This window comes from Osmerus eperlanus, chromosome 18, assembly GCF_963692335.1.
Source record: "Osmerus eperlanus chromosome 18, fOsmEpe2.1, whole genome shotgun sequence".
Taxonomy (NCBI): domain Eukaryota; kingdom Metazoa; phylum Chordata; class Actinopteri; order Osmeriformes; family Osmeridae; genus Osmerus; species Osmerus eperlanus.
The window spans coordinates 883,603-905,648 of NC_085035.1; the positions used below are offsets into that span (position 1 = coordinate 883,603).

The window sequence follows — 22,046 nt, forward strand, 5'->3', positions numbered from 1 at the left end:
ACCCGCCCTCTCCAGAGGATTCAGAACGCAGCAGCCCACCTGGTCTTCAATCTACCCAGACGGGAGAGAGAGGTTCAGGCAGATGGGGGGGAGAAGGAGGAGGGAGAGAGAGAGGGGGGGGGAGGGGGAGAGAGAGGGGGGGTCTGCAGACAGGCCCTGTGAACAGCTGGCAATGAAGAAGCCATCTAGAAAGAGAATAGCTCGTCGTTTTCGCCGCTGTGTCACTCAGCAACAACCAACTGGCATCTATGTTTATATATCCCCCACACCACCTGTATGTTATCACAAAGCTGCTTTATCTCTTCCAGGTAAAACACCTGCTGTTTTTTGTCCCTTATCTATTTGTATTATGTTTGCTCTGTTTATTATGTTTGCACTGACAGGTGTCCTGGAGACAGCTGCCCATGGAGGAAACACACAACTCCCTTCCAGGCCCGGATTGGCTAATTGGGAGAACCGGTCTGTTTTTTTGGCCGTGAGGGCCGGTGTTGTCATGACACTGGGTTGATATGGAGGCTGTCCCTAGGCTGCCTGCACTCACAGCAGCCTCACTCTTTTTATTTTCTCGCAGCCCCACCCCCCCCACATGTTTTAATTGGACTAAAACTATCTTTTCCAGTACTTTACTAATAAACGGAAGGTTTGATATTGGTCTGTAATTTGCAAGTAGACTGTTATCCAATTTGGGTTTCTTTAATAGGGGCTTTACAACAGCTGTTTTGAAGACATTACACCAACATTCATACGATGCATGTTTTTATGATGGTGGGGGAAACCGGAGTACCCGGAGGAAACCCACACAGGCACGGGGAGAACATGTATACTCCACACAGAAAGTACCTGGAGCAAGCGGGGTTTGAACCAGGGACCTTCTTGCTGTGAGGCAACAGTGCTAACCACTGAGCCACCGTGCTGCCCAATATAGTTGTGAACAATAGTGGTCCGGTCTAAGGCATGAAACTCCAGGACAGAAAATGAGTCCCACTCCGGCCCTGCTCCCTTCTATGGCCTTTAGAAACACACACACAATGTTTATTAAATATTTAGACAAATTAATTTCATGAACTGTGAAATAAAATTATGTGAAATGTGAAATAAAATTATGTGAAATGTGAAACCAAATTATGTGAAATGTTAAACCAAATTATGTGAAATGTAAAATCCAATTATGTGAAATGTGAAACCGTGCGAGGAGGGAGTCAGTCCTGAAGCAGCTATTCGATGTTTTCATCTTCGTTGGACGGGTCTGGGGACGGGGGAGCGTAGCGATGCAGCTGGAGTTTATCATAGACAGTGGTCAGATCCTGCTTCTCCTCTAGACCCGGGCCCAGTTCTGATAGATTACACTGAGAGAGAGAGAGAGAGAGGGGGGGGGGGGGGGGGGGAGGAGAGAGGGACAGAGAGAGCGATAGAGCGAGAGAGAGACGAGGACAGCAGGAGAGAGAGAGAGAGAGAGAGAGAGAGAGAGAGAGAGAGAGAGAGAGAGAGACAGAGAGAGCAGGAGAGAGATGGGAGGAGAAAACAGAGTGAATGGCGAGATGCAGAAAAGACAACTGAACTGAGAATAAAAAGGGATTTGTCTTATGTCATGCACATAAACACTGTGATGCCCTGGTTGAACATGTGTACAAATGTATGTAAACAAATAAATTACACACAAAAATAAAATGGTTGCTTAGATCCAGTGAGACGAAGCTTCTCTTTTAAATGCGAGCCCTGACTAAACTTTTGACAACGTGCTGTGTCGAGAGGAAGTTCAGTTGTGTGTGACGCAGTTAGCTTGTCAGACAAACACGGTCTGATACAAGATGTGAAACATCACAAAACACATAATAAAGAACTGTTCAGTGTGTGGGTGAGAAAGATGCTTATGTTACCACGGCAACCACAAAGAATCAGACGTCTGAGGACACGTCTTTAATTGAACTAAAATGGCTCCCCGCTCGGCTTGGGTCGGCCACTCACACCCTGAGGCACACACAAACTATTCTATACCTCTCTCTCCCCCCCTCCCCCTCTCTCTCCCCCTCCTCTCTCTCTCTCTCTCTCTCTCTCTCTCTCCCCCCTCCTCCTTCTCCCCCCACTCTCCTTGAAGCCCCCCCCCTCTCTCGCTCTCTCTCTCCCCACTCCCTCTCTCTCTCCCCCCTCCCCCTCTCTCTCCCCCCTCCCCCTCTCTCTCTCTCTCTCTCTCTCCCTCTCTCTCTCTCTCTCCCTCCACCCCCCCCCCCTCTACTGTAAATATGTACGTGTAAATGTGTCTGTCAGCAGTGTATAACTGACCTGATCACTCCTCTTGCTAACAACAGTAACTTCTGCATACTGAACTTCCTCTTCCTGTGGCTGCTGTCTGTCAGACAAGTCTGAACCTACGAGAACAGAGACTGATGTCAGAGGGAGAGATGAGACTGACACACACAGAACACTGTTGAACTTTACATGAATTTGTTTTTTTGGTGAGTTTGTGAGAGTGTGTGAGTGTGTGTGTGTGTGTGCGTGCGCGAAGGAGGAGGGACATGCATGGCCACAGGGCAGTCAAACAAACCATATAAACACATTTTAAGGAGTCCATCTTATCTCTCTTTCCCATCCACCCACCCTCCGTTTCCCGCCTCTCCCTCCCTCTCCGCTGATGAACAGTTAACGTTTTTACCTCCCTCGCTAATAAGTGTAAGCAGTCAGATGTGTCGGAGGGTTAGAACGCTGTTTAAACCTTTGGTTCTGACCCTCTGTGGAAGTGAAGTTCCTTGGTGCAGACAGGGAGAACAGTTCTCTGACACAACAAAGGAAGTGATGTCAGTTTGGAGAACAGGCTTGTCTTGACTCCTGTCTCCTCCCATCTCATCTTACCTTCTGTCTCTCTGTCTCTTTGTTGTCTTTGTACAGGCCAGGTGGCTGAGAGAAGGGGAAATCCCAACTGTCATCCGTCTTATCTCTCTCTCTCATCATTTTCCCTCCCTCTGTTTCCCTCCTCTCCCTCCCTCTCCACAGATAAACATCATCTTTGGTGTGTTTATCCCACACCCAAGTCTCACCCCCCGCCCCCTCACACAAGTCCTCAGAGTGAGTCCATTCCAATTTTACGATCCCCTCCTCAGCTCCTCGGTCCTCCCCCCCCCCCCCCCCCCCCCGCCTTTAACTACTTAGGTGAAAGGAATGTCCATCATGAACCAGGCTATGTACAGTGTGTGCTTGTTAATAGCATTCCTGAAGCAGTTAACAGTTAACGTTTTTAACTGCCACTCCTCACCTCCCTCCCTGCCTGTCTGTCTGTCTGTCTGTCTGCCTGCCTTCGGGGGTATTTAAATTTCAATATTAAGTATTCAATGCTTTTTAAAATAAAAAACATGATGTCACTGATTTGCTTCTATAGACTCCTCTCTCGACCAACCACAACGTCAGGTGAGTACATTTTGAAAGCAGACATGCAGAGGCATGTAGGGAACTGTCTCCTAACATTATCTAGTGACTCCTCCCTCATCTTCCCTGAGGAAACTAAACACTGTGTGGTTTCACCAAGCAAGACTCTGCATGTCAGATCTAAAGTACCAAACATACCTCCTGATCACTGGACCAATCACAAGCCAGGACACTGAGGGAGATCACGCTTCACAGCTAACAGTTCCCCACAGATAAATACCTGCCTTGTTGTGTGTGTGCTGGTGTTTTCCTCTTCAGATACACCACCAGTAGAACAAACACAATGATGAATACAGAACAGGACACAGCAACAACAGTAGAAACCCACAGTCTTCCTTCAACACCTGTAGACAATAAGAAAATAAGAGCTTGTTTTTAAAGCTTCAGACTCGATCAATCAATCTACTGTTTGGTGAACAGGAAGAGAAGTGAGAGACATTGTTGTTGAAATGTAAAGTCTAGCAGGTGACATAAATGCAGGTGGTTTCTGTCTGTGAGCGATGAGAGAATAACAGCCTTGTCCTCCAGTCAGGTGTCATTAGAAGCACAAAACCGATAAGAGACATTGATTAATTGGGGAACTCGGTAAGCAGGATGAAGCTAGGTTCTTTCCAGAGTGAGCACAGAGTTTACTTTGGCTTGTAAAACCATCACATCACCAAACATTCATTGCTGGTTACGTAACTCATTCTGAACGTGAGGCTTTCATGAAACCCAGACAATCCCCAAGACACAACAGACTTCTACAGAGCATCCTTCACACAGGAAGTGACTGTTCTGTGGCACTTCACCCTACTTGCCTCGGGGGGAATGTCCCTGTACTTACTGTAAGTCGCTCTGGTTAAGAGCGTCTGCTAAATAACTCAATGTAAATGTTCTGTTCCCTTGTGTGCATAACTTATTAAAGTGCATCATTTATGAAATATTATTGAACAAGATATGATTACTTAAGTTAACTTCCTCCTTAGAATGAAAGACTACAATCTATACATTATATGACATTGTATTATATTGTAGAGCAGTGGTTTCCAATCCTGGTCCTCAGGGAACACCTGTCCTGCATGTTTTAGATGTTCCCCTGCTCTAACACACCTGATTCAAATGAATGGGTCGTTATCCAGCTCTGCAGAAGCCTGTTTATGACCATTCATTTGAATCAGGTGTGTTACAGCAGGGGAACATCTAAAACATGCAGGACAGGTGTTCCCTGAGGACCAGGGTTGGGAACCACTGCTGTAGAGCATTGAAACAGGTACCATCTGGTTTAGGATCACCAATAGTTCTGCATGTATCTGGCATGTTGACAGACTCTCTGCTGACTGGGTTCTCCACCACACAGCTGTAGGAAGTGTTGGAGTCTGAAACCAGGACCAGAGACAGGACCCTGGAGAGATCAGGACTGCTGGTCTGGTTGAGTCTCTCCTCTCCTCTGTACCAGGACAGGCTCACGTCTCTCCCGTTCTCCACAGAACACTCCACCCAGCAGGGGGCAGCAGCTCTCACCTGGGGTTTGGAGACCTGGTCTGCAGGAGGACATGGACACACACCCTGGATCATCAGCAGGGATTCATACACATATAACCAGCCAATCAGAATTAGGATGAAGTATTCAGTCAGGGTATGGTGTGGGTTGTTATTCACTGAAGTATAAGATACTCACTGTAAACTGTCAGATGAAATAAAGAATTGTTTTGCCCTATTGAATCTTTCACCGTATACGGCCCTGTATCATTTATCCTGAGTTCTCTGATGGTGAACAGTCCAGTCTGTCTGTTCCACTGGAGTCTTTCTCTGAAGTCTTCAATGTAGACTTCACTGTCTCCTTTTAACACTTGACATATAGCCTTGTCCCTATATTCTAAAGAGCCTGATGTTTTTACTGAAGCAGGAAATGTGATGTCTCCTCCTACTGCTCCAGTCAGCTTCCCTCCATCCTGACCTGCAGCAGCAGAGAGACCTGGAGGACAGGAGACACAGCAGCTGCTTGTTTATGTTCAGAAATGCAGGAAGACACAAGAGCTCTCTCTCCACTTAGCTGTGAGTTGTGACAGTGCACAGCACAGGGAAAAGAGAAATCTCACACACACGTCTTACACACTCTCTCTCGCCGTCACACACACACACAAATTGTTGTGAAAGCTAAGTAAAGGATAGGGAGGATATAAAAAGCATTGTGATAAAATCATGTTGTTGAATTGAGGAACAGCACGTGTCTGCATGAGGATGAGACCACGAGGCTCACAATACAGGAACAGACAGGAGCAGGATTCAAAAGCCAAACAGACTGAGACAATAGGTGAAATCCGGGTCAAAAACAGGCAGAACAGGAATCCAACACAAGGCAACTGACATCCATCTGATCCAGGAATACACAGTCCCTGAGGCTGAATAAGACAAGCTATCTTCCATCTGTGTTCCTCTGACCACACAATTCCCAGGGCTGTTTTTCAGTCAACTACCACTTTTGGAAACTCCCTAGTAGTGAGAATAAGAGTGAAAGCAGGCGTTTAGAGCAGGACCCCTAGATACATGCAGCTTTACCGGTCTACGACCACAGCATGTTTCTGGAACAAAGTCAGCCCTCTGAAGAACTGACAAGAAGCCACAAGATCTCTCTCTCACGCTTCTCTTCAGCTTTTGAGATTCAAGATTAATTGATTATCTACTGATACAGAATTACTTCAACACAACAAAGACCACTATTCAGCTGGCGTATGGAATACTGTTGTTGACTAGACAGTTTTTCTGCTTCCAATAACGACACACTTCAGGGCTAAAAATAATATATTCTCAGAGCTCTGATATTTCTACTGATGTTTTCTTTTCAGCTTTCCTTTTTTTGATATACAGTGAGTAGAGCATCAGTGCTGTGTGTATTATCACTTATTAGAGAATATTCCCTCAGGCTTCATCACCTTGAGCTCTGCTGATTGGAGATTCTAGACCATTTCAACGGGGGTGGCACACACTATTCACAAAAACCTTGCACCAAACCAGCCAAACATTGTAGATATATTTCAAAGGCAATCAATTCTTGCAAAACTCTTAAGAAAGGTGTTTTTGCATCAAACCATGCACATAAATCATCCGTTGAATAAGATCGTTTACTGTAAAGTTGTTATGTAGCTTACTGTAAACACATTCACAAAAGTATCAACATTTGTAAAGTTTGGATGTATTTTCCAAACACACTATCGACACAAAGGGAAAACGTTAAAAAACAAAAAAACATCGAAGACCCTTTGTTGTTTGAATGTTTAAACATAAAAAAGGGTTTCTCCTTATTTCTAAGCATAGAATGTTATATTCGGAATTTACATTCCTACTTTACACATTTGGATACTTGGGTGTGTGTGTGTTACACTACATGTTTATGACAAACCTTTAAGGCAAACTGCTGCCCTGCACACACAAAAAGCCACACATTTTTCTCATGTATAGTCGTAGCCGCTTCGTGTGCGTAGCCTATTTGATGCAATGTTTTGACGCAAAAACAGAATATTTGAAACAAACAGAATATCTGTTTGTTTAGTGAAATGTTTTCCTGGTTTGATGTAAGGTTTTGTGCTTAGTCGAATTTAGCAAAAAAAAATTGCCAATAGTCAATAGCCAATCAGAAAACCAAGGAAAAGCATGATTTAAAATGACCACGAATCCTTAATCACGATTTTTACCTCAATGTAGCCTAGAAACGAATCTCTTTGTTCTTTGTTGTTGTCTCTTTGTTGCAGTTTGTTGTTAAGCCAAGTGAGATAATTGTGTTGTACATACCTAAAAGAAACCACGCAATCCACCTGAGTATGGTTCCATGGCGAAAATCCATTTTATGCTACTTAAATAGTATATGAAATAGACGTCTCTTATGAAAAATCATGCTGAACACAGAACGGAAGATGAAATAGGGGCGTATAACTCCTAACTCGCCGTGAGCGTACGTGCACACCCCCTGTTTTTGTATATACGGCCCAATCTCTATTTATTGGCTTCCAAAAAGTGGTCCCAACCACATTTGGAAAGAAAGCAACACTCCCCTGCAATATGGAAGTTGACCTGACATTCTAAATGTCTCGGTGTGGTTGCAGGGGTAGGACCCAAACGCAGGAGAGAGAGGCAGACAGGATTCAAGAAACAAAGGTTTATTTTTAAACATTGGGAACAGGCACGGTACTCACTTTCATCAGGCAGGACCGAGACCCACGACAGGTCCGGGAGGCAGGACCGAGGTTAGCGGCGTGTCCGGGGCAAAGGCTGGAGCTTGGGGGAACTCTACACTGTTCACCGTCAGAGAATTGTGCTTTGTTTGTGGGCTACTGTGTGTTCCTCCAGGTTTCTCTTTTCCTTTCTTAAATCTAATTTTCATTTAATTTGACTAAATTGACTAAGTTGTGCTGTTGTGAGATCAGCATTAACATCATTCGAACCAGAAAAGTTTCCGTTGACACTGCCAGGTTTAAACTTGTTCCTGCTTTGCAAGACCTGCTGGTGCATCAGTGATGTGATTGTGTCTGGGGAGCATTTATGAAAATTAGATTTAAAACAGAGAAGGAGGAACCTGGAGGATCCAGGAGGTACACACGGTATAGTGTGTTCCTCCTAGTTACTCCTTTCTTCATTCTTATTCAAGTCTAATGCCACAACTTGGGCCAGAAGACCTTTTTGTGGGGCCAATGAGGCTATATGGTGGGTTAGTTTGCAGAGATGGCAAAAGAACACACATCCTTCATACAGATACTCATGTTTAAAAATACTCTGCTGAAGTGCTGACTACACTTTTTCACTCTTGAGTTTAACTTGAAAGTCAAAGTAAAGAAGTGTGGGTTCTGACATATACTTCAGTAAAAAGCAGCCATTACTGCACCTGTTGGACCTCATGTCATATTAATACATTAATACAAAAAGACACTATAGACATGCAGCGCATTCACCAGGAATCCTTTTTGACACAGACAATTTAGTTTTTTTCTCATATATGGCCATGGGTGATCAGGAATGTCGCCATTCTCAGTCATGACGGGGAGCGACCAAATCCAAAACAAAAAATACAGAAAATTACTAAAACAGAAAATCACATTTATTTTAACTATTATACTTTGTCTTAGAGGCAGTTAAGGTTATGCCCCACATATGTGTACTTCTGCCTCAGTCTGCAGTTTGTGGTTGAACTGAATTTAATATCTTGTTTGCTAAATATAATGAGCGGATGACTGGCTTGCTTTGTCTCATCTGAAGCTTTAACTTAATCTCTGTTAGATGCCAGGAGACTTACTCTCAGGGTGGAGGCCTCGTGGAGGTTAGTGGTTGATTACTCTTGAGAAAAATACTCTCTGAAATTACTCTCTGCTGACAGGGTTCTCAAAGACATTTATTTGACAAAGATGCTGAATGGATGCTTGTTGCCAGGCAACCCAAACCTTGGTTCCTGCAGCTTTAATCAAGAGGACAAACTGCACACAGACACTAACCTGACACAAACACACAAACACACATTTTGTCTCATAAGTTATTATTTAAGTGCATAAGTGCCTTCATTGGTAATTGTTCTGCAAGCACATGGAATAATACTGGAATGGTAGAGACTATGTCGGTGTAACATCGGATAAGTGTAAATACCGTTCTGTAGATTAACTTTTAATTACAACTTTAAGAAGGTTCTGGAACTGATGCAAGTTTGTAACAGCATGTGTATGTGTCTTTCAGCAGCTTGTCTTGGATCTGTTCGCTCCTCTTGTAAATAACAGTAGTATATTCTGAACACTGATCTTCATCTTCTGAGTAGTCTGAACCTACAAGGACAGAGACTGATGTCAGAAGGAGAGATGAGACTGACACACACAGAACAGGAAGGGCTATATCAACCAATCATAATTCAGATTTAAAAAATAGAAGTTCTGATAGGGGTGCTCTTTATACGGACACCTCTCTCGACCAATCGCAACGTCAGGTGAGTAGAGCTTAAAAGCAGAGATGCAGAGGGGGGTAGGGAACTGTCTCCTAACATTATCTAGTGACTCCCCCCTCATCTTCCCTGAGGAAACTAAACACTGTGTGGTTTCACCAAGCAAGACTCTGAATGTGAGACGCGTCAGATCTAAAGTACCAAACATACCTCCTGATCACTGGACCAATCACAAGCCAGGACACTGAGGGAGATCACGCTTCACAGCTAACAGTTCCCCACAGATAAATACCTGCCTTGTTGTGTGTGTGCTGGTGTTGTCCTCTTCAGATACAGCAACCAGTAGAACAAACACAATGATGAATACAGAACAGGACACAGCAACAACAGTAGAACCCACAGTCTTCCTTCAACACCTGCAGAAAATAAGAGAATAAGAGCTTGTTTTTAAAGCTTCAGACTCAATCAATCTACTGTTTGGTGAATATATGTAACCCAGTGTAATAATTTATATTTATGTTTGTTATTTTATGTATGCGTTTTATTACTGTATATGGTTTTGTAAAATCACCGTGTTTGTTAAGTTAATGTTGTATTTAATATTTTTGTAGTTCAAGCAATTGTGTTTCAGGACTGTTTGATATGTTCAATCAGTGTCCTGGATCAAAGGGCACAGACGGAGAGGAGTGAGAGAATAGCAATTGAAGATGAAGTCGACCTGTGTTCTGGCAAAAGAATATAACATGACCAATGTACAAATGTGTGTATTGGTAATCAGCGGGTTGTTACTAGTACTAGAACCGAAGCTAATAGTACTGATACGGACATTTACTTCGAGTTTGGCCGAATTCGTTAAACCGTTTTAGCACCAATCCTCAGCGCGAATATTAGAGAAGCTAATTGAAGACATCAAAGATACCTCTGAGGTACTAGAAGAGTCAAGCTTCAGTTTCCTAAAGAACTGCAGCGACCACGGATGGAATGGACATTGGAGTTTGCGAGGTGAAACACAACTGTTGGGAACATCACCATAAAGGTATTTTTTGTTGTTGAATAATGCTTGAGTAAAGAGGCCAATCTTTCTTTGGGCCACAGGTGCGTTGTGGCCCATACCAACAGGTCTGCCACGTTAACGGTCGTTTTGTTTGGGTGGGATGTATTTGAGCTAGGATGTAAAAGGGCAACGGACTACAATAAGTGAATGGTTTATGTTAGATAAGTGAATAACAAGAATTTCTTATAGGGTTGAGTCTTTATGTAATGTTGTGACATTGATATTTGCCATTGTATTTTTGGAATGCAATGAAGTACGTTGTTTATTTTCCCATTTGTATGATGTCTTTTTGGTTAAATAACTAAGTGCTAAACATTTAATTTATTTTACTGTTTTGACAATATATCGGTAAAACGTATTATGTTGAAGTGTTGGTGAGTTGTTTCATTATGATAGTTGGATAATTACAGGACCCAAGGACAGTTGTAACCTATATGGTTACTGCACATTGAAAGGCGCTCAGGCTAAGAACTCAGGGCGCTCCCGTATCTATCTAAAGAAGGGGTAACAAATGCAAGTGAAAGACATCATTGTTGAAATGTAAAGTCTAGCAGGTGACATCAATGCCGGTGGTTTCTGTCTTAGAGAATAACAGCCTTGTTCTCCAGTCAGACATTGATTAATTGGGGAACTCGGTAAGCAGGATGAAGCTAGGTTCTTTCCAGAGTGAGCACAGAGTTTACTTTGGCTTGTAAAACCATCACATCACCAAACATTCATTGCTGGTTACGTAACTCATTCTGAACGTGAGGCTTTCATGAAACCCAGACAATCCCCAAGACACAACAGACTTCTACAGAGCATCCTTCACACAGGAAGTGACTGTTCTGTGGCACTTCACCCTACTTGCCTCGGGGGGAATGTCCCTGTACTTACTGTAAGTCGCTCTGGTTAAGAGCGTCTGCTAAATAACTAAATGTAAATGTTCTGTTCCCTTGTGTGCATAACTTATTAAAGTGCATCATTTATGAAATATTATTGAACAAGATATGATTACTTAAGTTAACTTCCTCCTTAGAATGAAAGACTACAATCTATACATTATATGACATTGTATTATATTGTAGAGCAGTGTTTTCCAATCCTGGTCCTCAGGGAACACCTGTCCTGCATGTTTTAGATGTTCCCCTGCTCTAACACACCTGATTCAAATGAATGGGTCGTTATACAGCTCTGCAGAAGCCTGTTTATGACCATTCATTTGAATCAGGTGTGTTACAGCAGGGGAACATCTAAAACATGCAGGACAGGTGTTCCCTGAGGACCAGGGTTGGGAACCACTGCTGTAGAGCATTGCAACACGTACCACCTTGTTTAGGATCACCAATAGTTCTGCATGTATCTGGCATGTTGACAGACTCTCTGCTGACTGGGTTCTCCACCACACAGCTGTAGGAAGTGTTGGAGTCTGAAACCAGGACCAGAGACAGGACCCTGGAGAGATCAGGACTGCTGGTCTGGTTGAGTCTCTCCTCTCCTCTGTACCAGGACAGGCTCACGTCTCTCCCGTTCTCCACAGAACACTCCACCCAGCAGGGGGCAGCAGCTCTCACCTGGGGTTTGGAGACCTGGTCTGCAGGAGGACATGGACACACACCCTGGATCATCAGCAGGGATTCATACACATATAACCAGCCAATCAGAATTAGGATGAAGTATTCAGTCAGGGTATGGTGTGGGTTGTTATTCACTGAAGTATAAGATACTCACTGTAAACTGTCAGATGAAATAAAGAATTGTTTTGCCCTATTGAATCTTTCACCGTATACGGCCCTGTGTCATTTATCCTGAGTTCTCTGATGGTGAACAGTCCAGTCTGTCTGTTCCACTGGAGTCTGTCTCTGAAGTCCTCATTATAGACTTTACTGTTTCCTTCAAACACTTGACATATATCCTTGTCCCTATATTCTAAAGAGCCTGATGTTTTTACTGAAGCAGGAGGTGTGATGTCTCCTCCTACTGCTCCAGTCAGCTTCCCTCCATCCTGACCTGCAGCAGCAGAGAGACCTGGAGGACAGGAGACACAGCAGCTGCTTGTTTATGTTCAGAAATGCAGGAAGACACAAGAGCTCTCTCTCCACTTAGCTGTGAGTTGTGACAGTGCACAGCACAGGGAAAAGAGAAATCTCACACACACGTCTTACACACTCTCTCTCGCCGTCACACACACACACAAATTGTTGTGAAAGCTAAGTAAAGGATAGGGAGGATATAAAAAGCATTGTGATAAAATCATGTTGTTGAATTGAGGAACAGCACGTGTCTGCATGAGGATGAGACCACGAGGCTCACAATACAGGAACAGACAGGAGCAGGATTCAAAAGCCAAACAGACTGAGACAATAGGTGAAATCCGGGTCAAAAACAGGCAGAACAGGAATCCAACACAAGGCAACTGACATCCATCTGATCCAGGAATACACAGTCCCTGAGGCTGAATAAGACAAGCTATCTTCCATCTGTGTTCCTCTGACCACACAATTCCCAGGGCTGTTTTTCAGTCAACTACCACTTTTGGAAACTCCCTAGTAGTGAGAATAAGAGTGAAAGCAGGCGTTTAGAGCAGGACCCCTAGATACATGCAGCTTTACCGGTCTACGACCACAGCATGTTTCTGGAACAAAGTCAGCCCTCTGAAGAACTGACAAGAAGCCACAAGATCTCTCTCTCACGCTTCTCTTCAGCTTTTGAGATTCAAGATTAATTGATTATCTACTGATACAGAATTACTTCAACACAACAAAGACCACTTTTCAGCTGGCGTATGGAATACTGTCGTTGACTAGACAGTTTTTCTGCTTCCAATAACGACACACTTCAGGGCTAAAAATAATATATTCTCAGAGCTCTGATATTTCTACTGATGTTTTCTTTTCAGCTTTCCTTTTTGTGATATACAGTGAGTAGAGCATCAGTGCTGTGTGTATTATCACTTATTAGAGAATATTCCCTCAGGCTTCATCACCTTGAGCTCTGCTGATTGGAGATTCTAGACCATTTCAACGGGGGAGGCACACACTATTCACAAAAACCTTGCACCAAACCAGCCAAACATTGTAGATATATTTCAAAGGCAATCAATTCTTGCAAAACTCTTAAGAAAGGTGTGTTTGCTGTTCACCGTCAGAGAATTGTGCTTTGTTTGTGGGCTACTGTGTGTTCCTCCAGGTTTCTCTTTTCCTTTCTTAAATCTAATTTTCATTTAATTTGACTAAATTGACTAAGTTGTGCTGTTGTGAGATCAGCATTAACATCATTCGAACCAGAAAAGTTTCCGTTGACACTGCCAGGTTTAAACTTGTTCCTGCTTTGCAAGACCTGCTGGTGCATCAGTGATGTGATTGTGTCTGGGGAGCATTTATGAAAATTAGATTTAAAACAGAGAAGGAGGAACCTGGAGGATCCAGGAGGTACACACGGTATAGTGTGTTCCTCCTAGTTACTCCTTTCTTCATTATTATTCAAGTCTAATGCCACAACTTGGGCCAGAAGACCTTTTTGTGGGGCCAATGAGGCTATATGGTGGGTTAGTTTGCAGAGATGGCAAAAGAACACACATCCTTCATACAGATACTCATGTTTAAAAATACTCTGCTGAAGTGCTGACTACACTTTTTCACTCTTGAGTTTAACTTGAAAGTCAAAGTAAAGAAGTGTGGGTTCTGACATACTTCAGTAAAAAGCAGCCATTACTGCACCTGTTGGACCTCATGTCATATTAATACATTAATACAAAAAGACACTATAGACACGCAGCACATTCACCAGGAATCCTTTTTGACACAGACAATTTAGTTTTTTTCTGCTATATGGCCATGGGTGATCAGGAATGTCGCCATTCTCAGTCATGACGGGGAGCGACCAAATCCAAAACAAAAAATACAGAAAATTACTAAAACAGAAAATCACATTTATTTTAACTATTATACTTTGTCTTAGAGGCAGTTAAGGTTATGCCCCACATATGTGTACTTCTGCCTCAGTCTGCAGTTTGTGGTTGAACTGAATTTAATGTCTTGTTTGCTAAATATAATGAGCGGATGACTGGCTTGTTTTGTCTCATCTGAAGCTTTAACTTAATCTCTGTTAGATGCCAGGAGACTTACTCTCAGGGTGGAGGCCTCGTGGAGGTTAGTGGTTGATTACTCTTGAGAAAAATACTCTCTGAAATTACTCTCTGCTGACAGGGTTCTCAAAGACATTTATTTGACAAAGATGCTGAATGGATGCTTGTTGCCAGGCAACCCAAACCTTGGTTCCTGCAGCTTTAATCAAGAGGACAAACTGCACACAGACACTAACCTGACACAAACACACAAACACACATTTAGTCTCATAAGTTATTATTTAAGTGCATAAGTGCCTTCATTGGTAATTGTTCTGCAAGCACATGGAATAATACTGGAATGGTAGAGACTATGTCGGTGTAACATCGGATAAGTGTAAATACCGTTCTGTAGATTAACTTTTAATTACAACTTTAAGAAGGTTCTGGAACTGATGCAAGTTTGTAACAGCATGTGTATGTGTCTTTCAGCAGCTTGTCTTGGATCTGTTCGCTCCTCTTGTAAATAACAGTAGTATATTCTGAACACTGATCTTCATCTTCTGAGTAGTCTGAACCTACAAGGACAGAGACTGATGTCAGAAGGAGAGATGAGACTGACACACACAGAACAGGAAGGGCTATATCAACCAATCATAATTCAGATTTAAAAAATAGAAGTTCTGATAGGGGTGCTCTTTATACGGACACCTCTCTCGACCAATCGCAACGTCAGGTGAGTAGAGCTTAAAAGCAGAGATGCAGAGGGGGGTAGGGAACTGTCTCCTAACATTATCTAGTGACTCCCCCCTCATCTTCCCTGAGGAAACTAAACACTGTGTGGTTTCACCAAGCAAGACTCTGAATGTGAGACGCGTCAGATCTAAAGTACCAAACATACCTCCTGATCACTGGACCAATCACAAGCCAGGACACTGAGGGAGATCACGCTTCACAGCTAACAGTTCCCCACAGATAAATACCTGCCTTGTTGTGTGTGTGCTGGTGTTTTCCTCTTCAGATACACCACCAGTAGAACAAACACAATGATGAATACAGAACAGGACACAGCAACAACAGTAGAACCCACAGTCTTCCTTCAACACCTGTAGACAATAAGAAAATAAGAGCTTGTTTTTAAAGCTTCAGACTCGATCAATCAATCTACTGTTTGGTGAACAGGAAGAGAAGTGAGAGACATTGTTGTTGAAATGTAAAGTCTAGCAGGTGACATAAATGCAGGTGGTTTCTGTCTGTGAGCGATGAGAGAATAACAGCCTTGTCCTCCAGTCAGGTGTCATTAGAAGCACAAAACCGATAAGAGACATTGATTAAATGGGGAACTCGGTAGGCAGGATAAAGCTGGGATCTTTCCAGTGTGAACACAGAGTTTACTTTAGCTTGTAAAACCATCACATCACCAAACATTCATTCACTAAGTTAACTTCCTCCTGAGAATGAAAGACTACAATCTATACATTATATGACATATTGTATTATACTGTAGAGCATTGAAACAGGTACCATCTGGTTTAGGATCACCAATAGTTCTGCATGTATCTGGCATGTTGACAGACTCTCTGCTGACTGGGTTCTCCACCACACAGCTGTAGGAAGTGTTGGAGTCTGAAACCAGGACCAGAGACAGGACCCTGGAGAGATCAGGACTGCTGGTCTGCAGGACTGCTGGTCTGGTCTCCTCTGTACCAGGACAGGCTCACGTCTCTCCCGTTCTCCACAGAACACACCACCCAGCAGGGGGCAGCAGCTCTCACCTGGGGTTTGGAGACCTGGTCTGCAGGAGGACATGGACACACACCCTGGATCATCAGCAGGGATTCACACACATATAACCAGCCAATCAGAATTAGGATGAAGTATTCAGTCAGGGTATGGTGTGGGTTGTTATTCACTGAAGTATAAGATACTCACTGTAAACTGTCAGATGAAATAAAGAATTGTTTTGCCCTATTGAATCTTTCACCGTATACGGCCCTGTATCATTTATCCTGAGTTCTCTGATGGTGAACAGTCCAGTCTGTCTGTTCCACTGGAGTCTTTCTCTGAAGTCTTCAATGTAGACTTCACTGTCTCCTTTTAACACTTGACATATATCCTTGTCCCTATATTCTAAAGAGCCTGATGTTTTTACTGAAGCAGGAAGTGTGATGTCTCCTCCTACTGCTCCAGTCAGCTTCCCTCCATCCTGACCTGCAGCAGCAGAGAGACCTGGAGGACAGGAGACACAGCAGCTGCTTGTTTATGTTCAGAAATGCAGGAAGACTCAAGAGCTCTCTCTCCACTTAGCTGTGAGTTGTGACAGTGCACAGCACAGGGAAAAGAGAAATCTCACACACACGTCTTACACACTCTCTCTCGCCGTCACACACACACACAAATTGTTGTGAAAGCTAAGTAAAGGATAGGGAGGATATCAAAAGCATTGTGATAAAATCATGTTGTTGAATTGAGGAACAGCACGTGTCTGCATGAGGATGAGACCACGAGGCTCACAATACAGGAACAGACAGGAGCAGGATTCAAAAGCCAAACAGACTGAGACAATAGATGAAATCCAGGTCAAAAACAGGCAGAACAGGAATCCAACACAAGGCAACTGACATCCATCTGATCCAGGAATACACAGTCCCTGAGGCTGAATAAGACAAGCTATCTTCCATATAATGTGTTCCTCTGACCACACAATTCCACACAAATGCATGGATTGGCACCACCTTACCTCTCTGGTCTCCTTGCACCCTATCGCCCCGCACGGACACTTAGATCTCAAGATGCCGGCTATCTGGTGGTTCCCAAAATTAAGAAAAAAAACTGCTGGAGGCAGGGCGTTCTCATATAGAGCACCTTTTCTTTGGAACAAATTACCTGTCTCAATTAAGGAGGCTGATACTGTTTCGACATTTAAAATTAGGTTAAAAACGTTCTTGTTTAGTCAATTCTATGACTGTTAAATGTAAGTGTGTGTATGTACTTTCTATGTAAACCTGGGGTGTGCGTTTGTTTGTGTGCATCACATGTAACTTTTACATGTAACATCTAGATTTTACAAATAAAGTAAACCTGTTACTGTATATTGCTATTGTTATAGTTTCCGTTACTTGTTGGTGACAACGGGGGACGGGGCATTCTCACCCTTACTATATAAATATAACTTATTTTAGAGTTCTCTCCCCTGGAAGAGTTCATGTTCCAACCGAGGGGAGCTGGCGCTGTCTTATTGTCTAGGGCTGCATCAAATACCCTTTTTTGCTCTGCTAAATTGCTGCACTAGTCCACACTTGACCGGTGGGGATCTCATTCTAAATATGACTGTAACTGTTAGCTGCTCCTGGCATTCTCTAATCCCTGCTCTCCCCTCTCTGTCCCCCCCCCCCCACACATCCCCTGTGGTGTGGGGGGTTTGAGCTGTCAGCACCTGCCTGGTCGTCGGTCTGCCAACGCTGGACCTGGTCGTCAACAGGAAACCAGTCTCCATGACGGCCAACAGCGAGTTTCCCGGTCCTGTCCTACATCTATAAAGTTGAACAATGGATTTTGGTGTTTCAAAACCCATTGACACTGTATGACTATGTTTAGCCTGTGTTCTGCTCCTCTCTCTCACCAACCGTCTCTGGAGGAGGGGATCCCTCTCTGAATTGCTCCTCCCAAGGTTTTTCCTTGTCTTCCCTGAGGGTTTAGGTTGGTTGAGGGGCAGTTCTATGGGCGTATGTGAAGCCCTCTGTGACATGCTTGCATTTGATTTGAATTCCCAGGACTGTTTTTCAGTCAACGACCACTTTTGGAAACTCCCTAACAGTGAGAATAAGAGTGAAAGCAGGCGTTTAGAGCAGGACCCCTAGATACATGCAGCTTTACTGTTCTACGACCACAGCATGTTTTCTGGAACAAAGCCAGCCCTCTGAAGAACTGACAATAAGCCACAAGATCTCTCTCTCACGCTTCTCTTCAGCTACAGGCTCTACAACACGTCTTTTCATCAAACTAAATTCCATCTAACATGTTCCTCTGACCACACAATGACCTTAAGACAGTACGCATTTCCCCCCATTCAGGCACGTACAACCACACACACACACACAGCAACACACACACACACACACATCACATCCGGTCTATTTGACAGACATGACCACACACTGAACCATTTCCTGTTTAGAGCACAAGAGTCCAACATTAGCAGCTATTTACAGCACTACTACTTGTGCTACACTATATACAGTGTATATACATACACAGTATATACTGTATATCTAAACATATCCTCCAACTTGTGCTTGTTTCTAAACTTAAATATTTGAGATTCAAGATTAATCGATTATCTACTCATACAGAATTACTTCAACACAACAAAGACAACTATTCAGCTGGCTTATGGAATACTGTAGTTGACTAGCTAGTTTTTTCTTCTTCCAATAACGACACACTTCAGGGCTAAAAATAATATATTCTCAGAGCTCTGATATTTCTACTGATGTTTTCTTTTCAATTTTCCTTTTTGTGACATACAGTGAGCGTTTAGCGCATCAGTGCTGTGTGTATTATCACTTATTAATGAGTATTCCGTCAGGCTTCATCACCTTGAGCTCTGCTGATTGAATGTTAATTCACAGAAAACTAAATGCAGCGCGGGACAATTCAGCCTACAGGGGGATTAGGGTTGACTTCAACTGTCAATGAAACGGCCCATTCAAACTTTAATACGACTTTAATTTCTCTCTAATCCAGGATGTTACTGGGATAATAAACGTGTTTGAGGATGCAAAACATTACTGTTTGCTATAGAACCAGTTATAATGTAGTTGTTATCAGTAGTGCACTGTAGTCAGGATGTAGGCATACAGAACAGTCCAACTGGATATTTTTGTTTGAGTGTTTGAACATTTTAAATAAAGGTTTTCCCCTTATTTGTATGGATAGTATGTTTTGTTTTGTTTTTTACTCCTAGTAGTTGCTTCATAGTAGTTGCTTAATGTGCTTATTGATAGTTTGTGTGCATTGTTTTGACGCGGAGAGTTTGAAGACTTTTCCAAGATATGTCTGATGGTTTTGTGCGAATCTCTTTGTTGGCAGTTACATGGCAGTTTGTTGTTAATACAAATAAGATATTGTGGTGTACATACCTAATAGAAACCACGGAATCCACCAGAGTAAGGCTCCTTGACGAAAATAAATTTTACGGTACTTAAATAGTCGTTGAAATAGACATCTCTCTGGAATCGAAGGCATGGGCGCTAGACTACATGCGCACTAGGGGTGGGCGGATCGATTTAAAGTATCGATAGTATCGATACCAACGTTGGTATCAGTATTGATTGATACTCGCGTGATGAAATCGATACTTCAATGTCAATTTTTCTTCTCTACATTCAGTACACAACTCCGTTTACATCACAGTGGTTGCAAACACATACCGCTCCTCTCACTTCGCTCAAGCTCACTTTGCCCCTCTCCTGCAACCAGAGAGATGCTGAACTGCAGGATCACGGTTACTGGAGGTAACTGTGCTATAGAACTGGGTGGGTGAGGGAGTCAAATTGCCTGCATGAAATGCTCTGCTAACACAAGACATGATGCATGCGCATACAGCACATCCTCACAGCTTGGGAGATCTGTTTTAGTTGTGGCGGGTGATTAGCGCCACCAAATGGCAGAAAAGCGCATTGACAGCTCAGTAGGTTGGTGCATAATAATAAACATAGTAAGTACTAGATATTTAAAGAAAGATAAAACTTGTACTTTAAGGAAAATACATAATATAAAACGGACAATAAGAAAAGTACATTCTAATGAAGAACACTATAGAATGAGTACAATTTAACAGTTACTTAAATAAATGAAGAACTGTACAGTTTGTGCAGGGATGTGCATAAATTCACTTGACACTAGGTTTTATCATACAAAGGTGAGATACTTTTTTGGAAAGGGTAAATCTGTGTGTGTATAATACTAGTGTGTGTTTGTGTATAATACTAGTGTGTAGTTGTGGTGTGTGTGTTTGTGTGTGTGTCAGCATGGCTGAGGTAGTCTGGACCCTGGGGAGGGGTGTGGCTGACCCAGCACGACCCTGGCGGACCGCCACATTCACAACGGAACACGTCACGGTATCGCCTTACAATCAAGCGTCCGCACACGCTTCGCATGCCGCAGTCTGGCACGGAGAACCATGTGCTCCTTATTAACGCTGGGTGTTATGAGAAACGCTAAAGTATGAGAAATTATGTGTGCTTTGTTTTTTTTGTTCATGGCCGAGTGCTGTGGAGATCAGGCAGTGCTAATGGCTCTCTCGTTGTCGAACTGATTCAACTCTGTCAGCCTTCAACTTGTGACAACCCCAGTCGGCTCTGTTCCCTGAAGGGAGCGCCTTGATTGCTGAAACCAGGGCCTCTGGACATGATCAACTGTGTGTATGTAGAATATCTCACCGACAGTCCACCTCTCCATCTGGTTCCTGGTCTGGGAGTATTTCACAGCATCGTGAGAGCTCAGAGAGCTCAGATTCATGTTCAGATTCATGTTCAGTTCAGATTCATGTTCAGATTCATGTACTTGTTCAGATTATGATTCTGTTCTGATTCATGTTGAATTCAGATTAATGACTGATGGATCCGTCTGAGGTGTCTTTAGTCTCACCAGATCTGGAAGTTATTCACATCTAAAATAGGTGATAAAATAGTACATTCAAAGTAAGAAAGCCACTCAAAATCTGGCTGTTATTCCTTCCTTGTGGAATCTGACACACACAGCATATAGTTTCTGTTTCAGATCTTAGGCATTGGCAGACTGTCATTTTAGTCAATCTGCTGTGTGTGTGCACATGTTTTTGGTAAGAATGTCAGTCTCTGTAAACATAATTATCTGTACATGATTGAAGAGCTAGTTTTCCATATAAAGTAATCCCAGTCATGTAAACTACCAACACACATTATAACCCTGACAGAGAGTAACGGCACTAGTTTCTGCACCAGAGACACAGGTATCTGTGTGTGTGCGTGAGTGTGCGTGTGTGTGTGTGAGTGTGAGTGTGTGTGTGTGTGTGTGTGTGTGTGTGAGTGTGTGTGAGTGTGTGTGTGTGTGTGTGTGTGTGTGTGTGTGTGACTGAGCTAAAAAGGAAACATGAGTGTGATAGACAGCAATAGTTTGAATCTGGTATGAATTATCACCAGACCTCTCTCTTTCTCTCTCTCTCTCTCTCTCTCTCTCTCTCTCTCTCTCTCTCTCTCTCTCTCTCTCTCTCTCTCTCTCTCTCTCTCTCTCTCTCCCCCCCCCCCTCTCTCTCTCCCTCGGTCCCTCCTCCACCGTCCAGACAGAGACTGCCCATCTTAAACTCTGCAGTGTTCTGCCAGTCTGTGAGCTGGAGAGACACTCAGAGAGACCAGCACAGAGAGACACACGCAGGGACAGACGCACTCTCAAAAAAACACACACACCTGGTTACTGACCAGGTTCAAAGCATAGTTTTTTCAGTTTTCTTTTGGTCTGCATCTTTTGGTCAGTGTTTTCCTCCACTTAAAGCAGAATGCTTCCATTCCTCCTTCTGGCTGTGGTCGGTGAGTATGAGGACATGGTCAGCATGTAAAAGTGTGTTTGCATGAAAGGATGTTATTGTGCCCATG

General features: G+C 43.2%; 1 protein-coding gene and 2 long non-coding RNA genes across 5 annotated transcripts; all 3 read right to left on the reverse strand.

The window, feature by feature from the left end:
* Positions 1–674: 674 nt before the first annotated feature.
* Positions 675–7,342, reverse strand: LOC134038778 (hepatic and glial cell adhesion molecule-like). Of its 2 annotated transcripts, XM_062484346.1 has the most exons (6): positions 7,189–7,342; positions 5,078–5,374; positions 4,674–4,940; positions 3,642–3,761; positions 2,281–2,366; positions 675–1,346 (listed from the first exon to the last, which is right to left on the reverse strand). In XM_062484346.1, exons 1-6 carry the CDS (start codon positions 7,238–7,240, stop codon positions 1,215–1,217), a joined length of 954 nt encoding a protein of 317 aa, XP_062340330.1. In that variant the 5' UTR covers positions 7,241–7,342; the 3' UTR covers positions 675–1,214. The 2 variants fall into 2 exon arrangements, with proteins under 2 accessions (XP_062340330.1, XP_062340331.1); XM_062484347.1 differs by lacking the exon at positions 2,281–2,366 and having other exon boundaries at positions 3,638–3,761.
* Positions 7,343–8,802: 1,460 nt separating this feature from the next.
* On the reverse strand, positions 8,803–12,474 carry LOC134038783 (uncharacterized). Its single transcript, XR_009932683.1, has 3 exons — positions 12,078–12,474; positions 11,674–11,940; positions 8,803–9,729 (listed from the first exon to the last, which is right to left on the reverse strand). It is a non-coding gene; the product is annotated as an uncharacterized LOC134038783 (long non-coding RNA).
* Positions 12,475–14,570: 2,096 nt separating this feature from the next.
* LOC134038784 (uncharacterized) lies at positions 14,571–19,866 on the reverse strand. Of its 2 annotated transcripts, XR_009932685.1 has the most exons (5): positions 19,554–19,866; positions 16,345–16,641; positions 15,937–16,207; positions 15,396–15,518; positions 14,571–14,990 (listed from the first exon to the last, which is right to left on the reverse strand). It is a non-coding gene; the product is annotated as an uncharacterized LOC134038784 (long non-coding RNA). The 2 variants fall into 2 exon arrangements; XR_009932684.1 differs by having other exon boundaries at positions 14,571–15,518; positions 19,554–19,864.
* Positions 19,867–22,046: the final 2,180 nt, after the last annotated feature.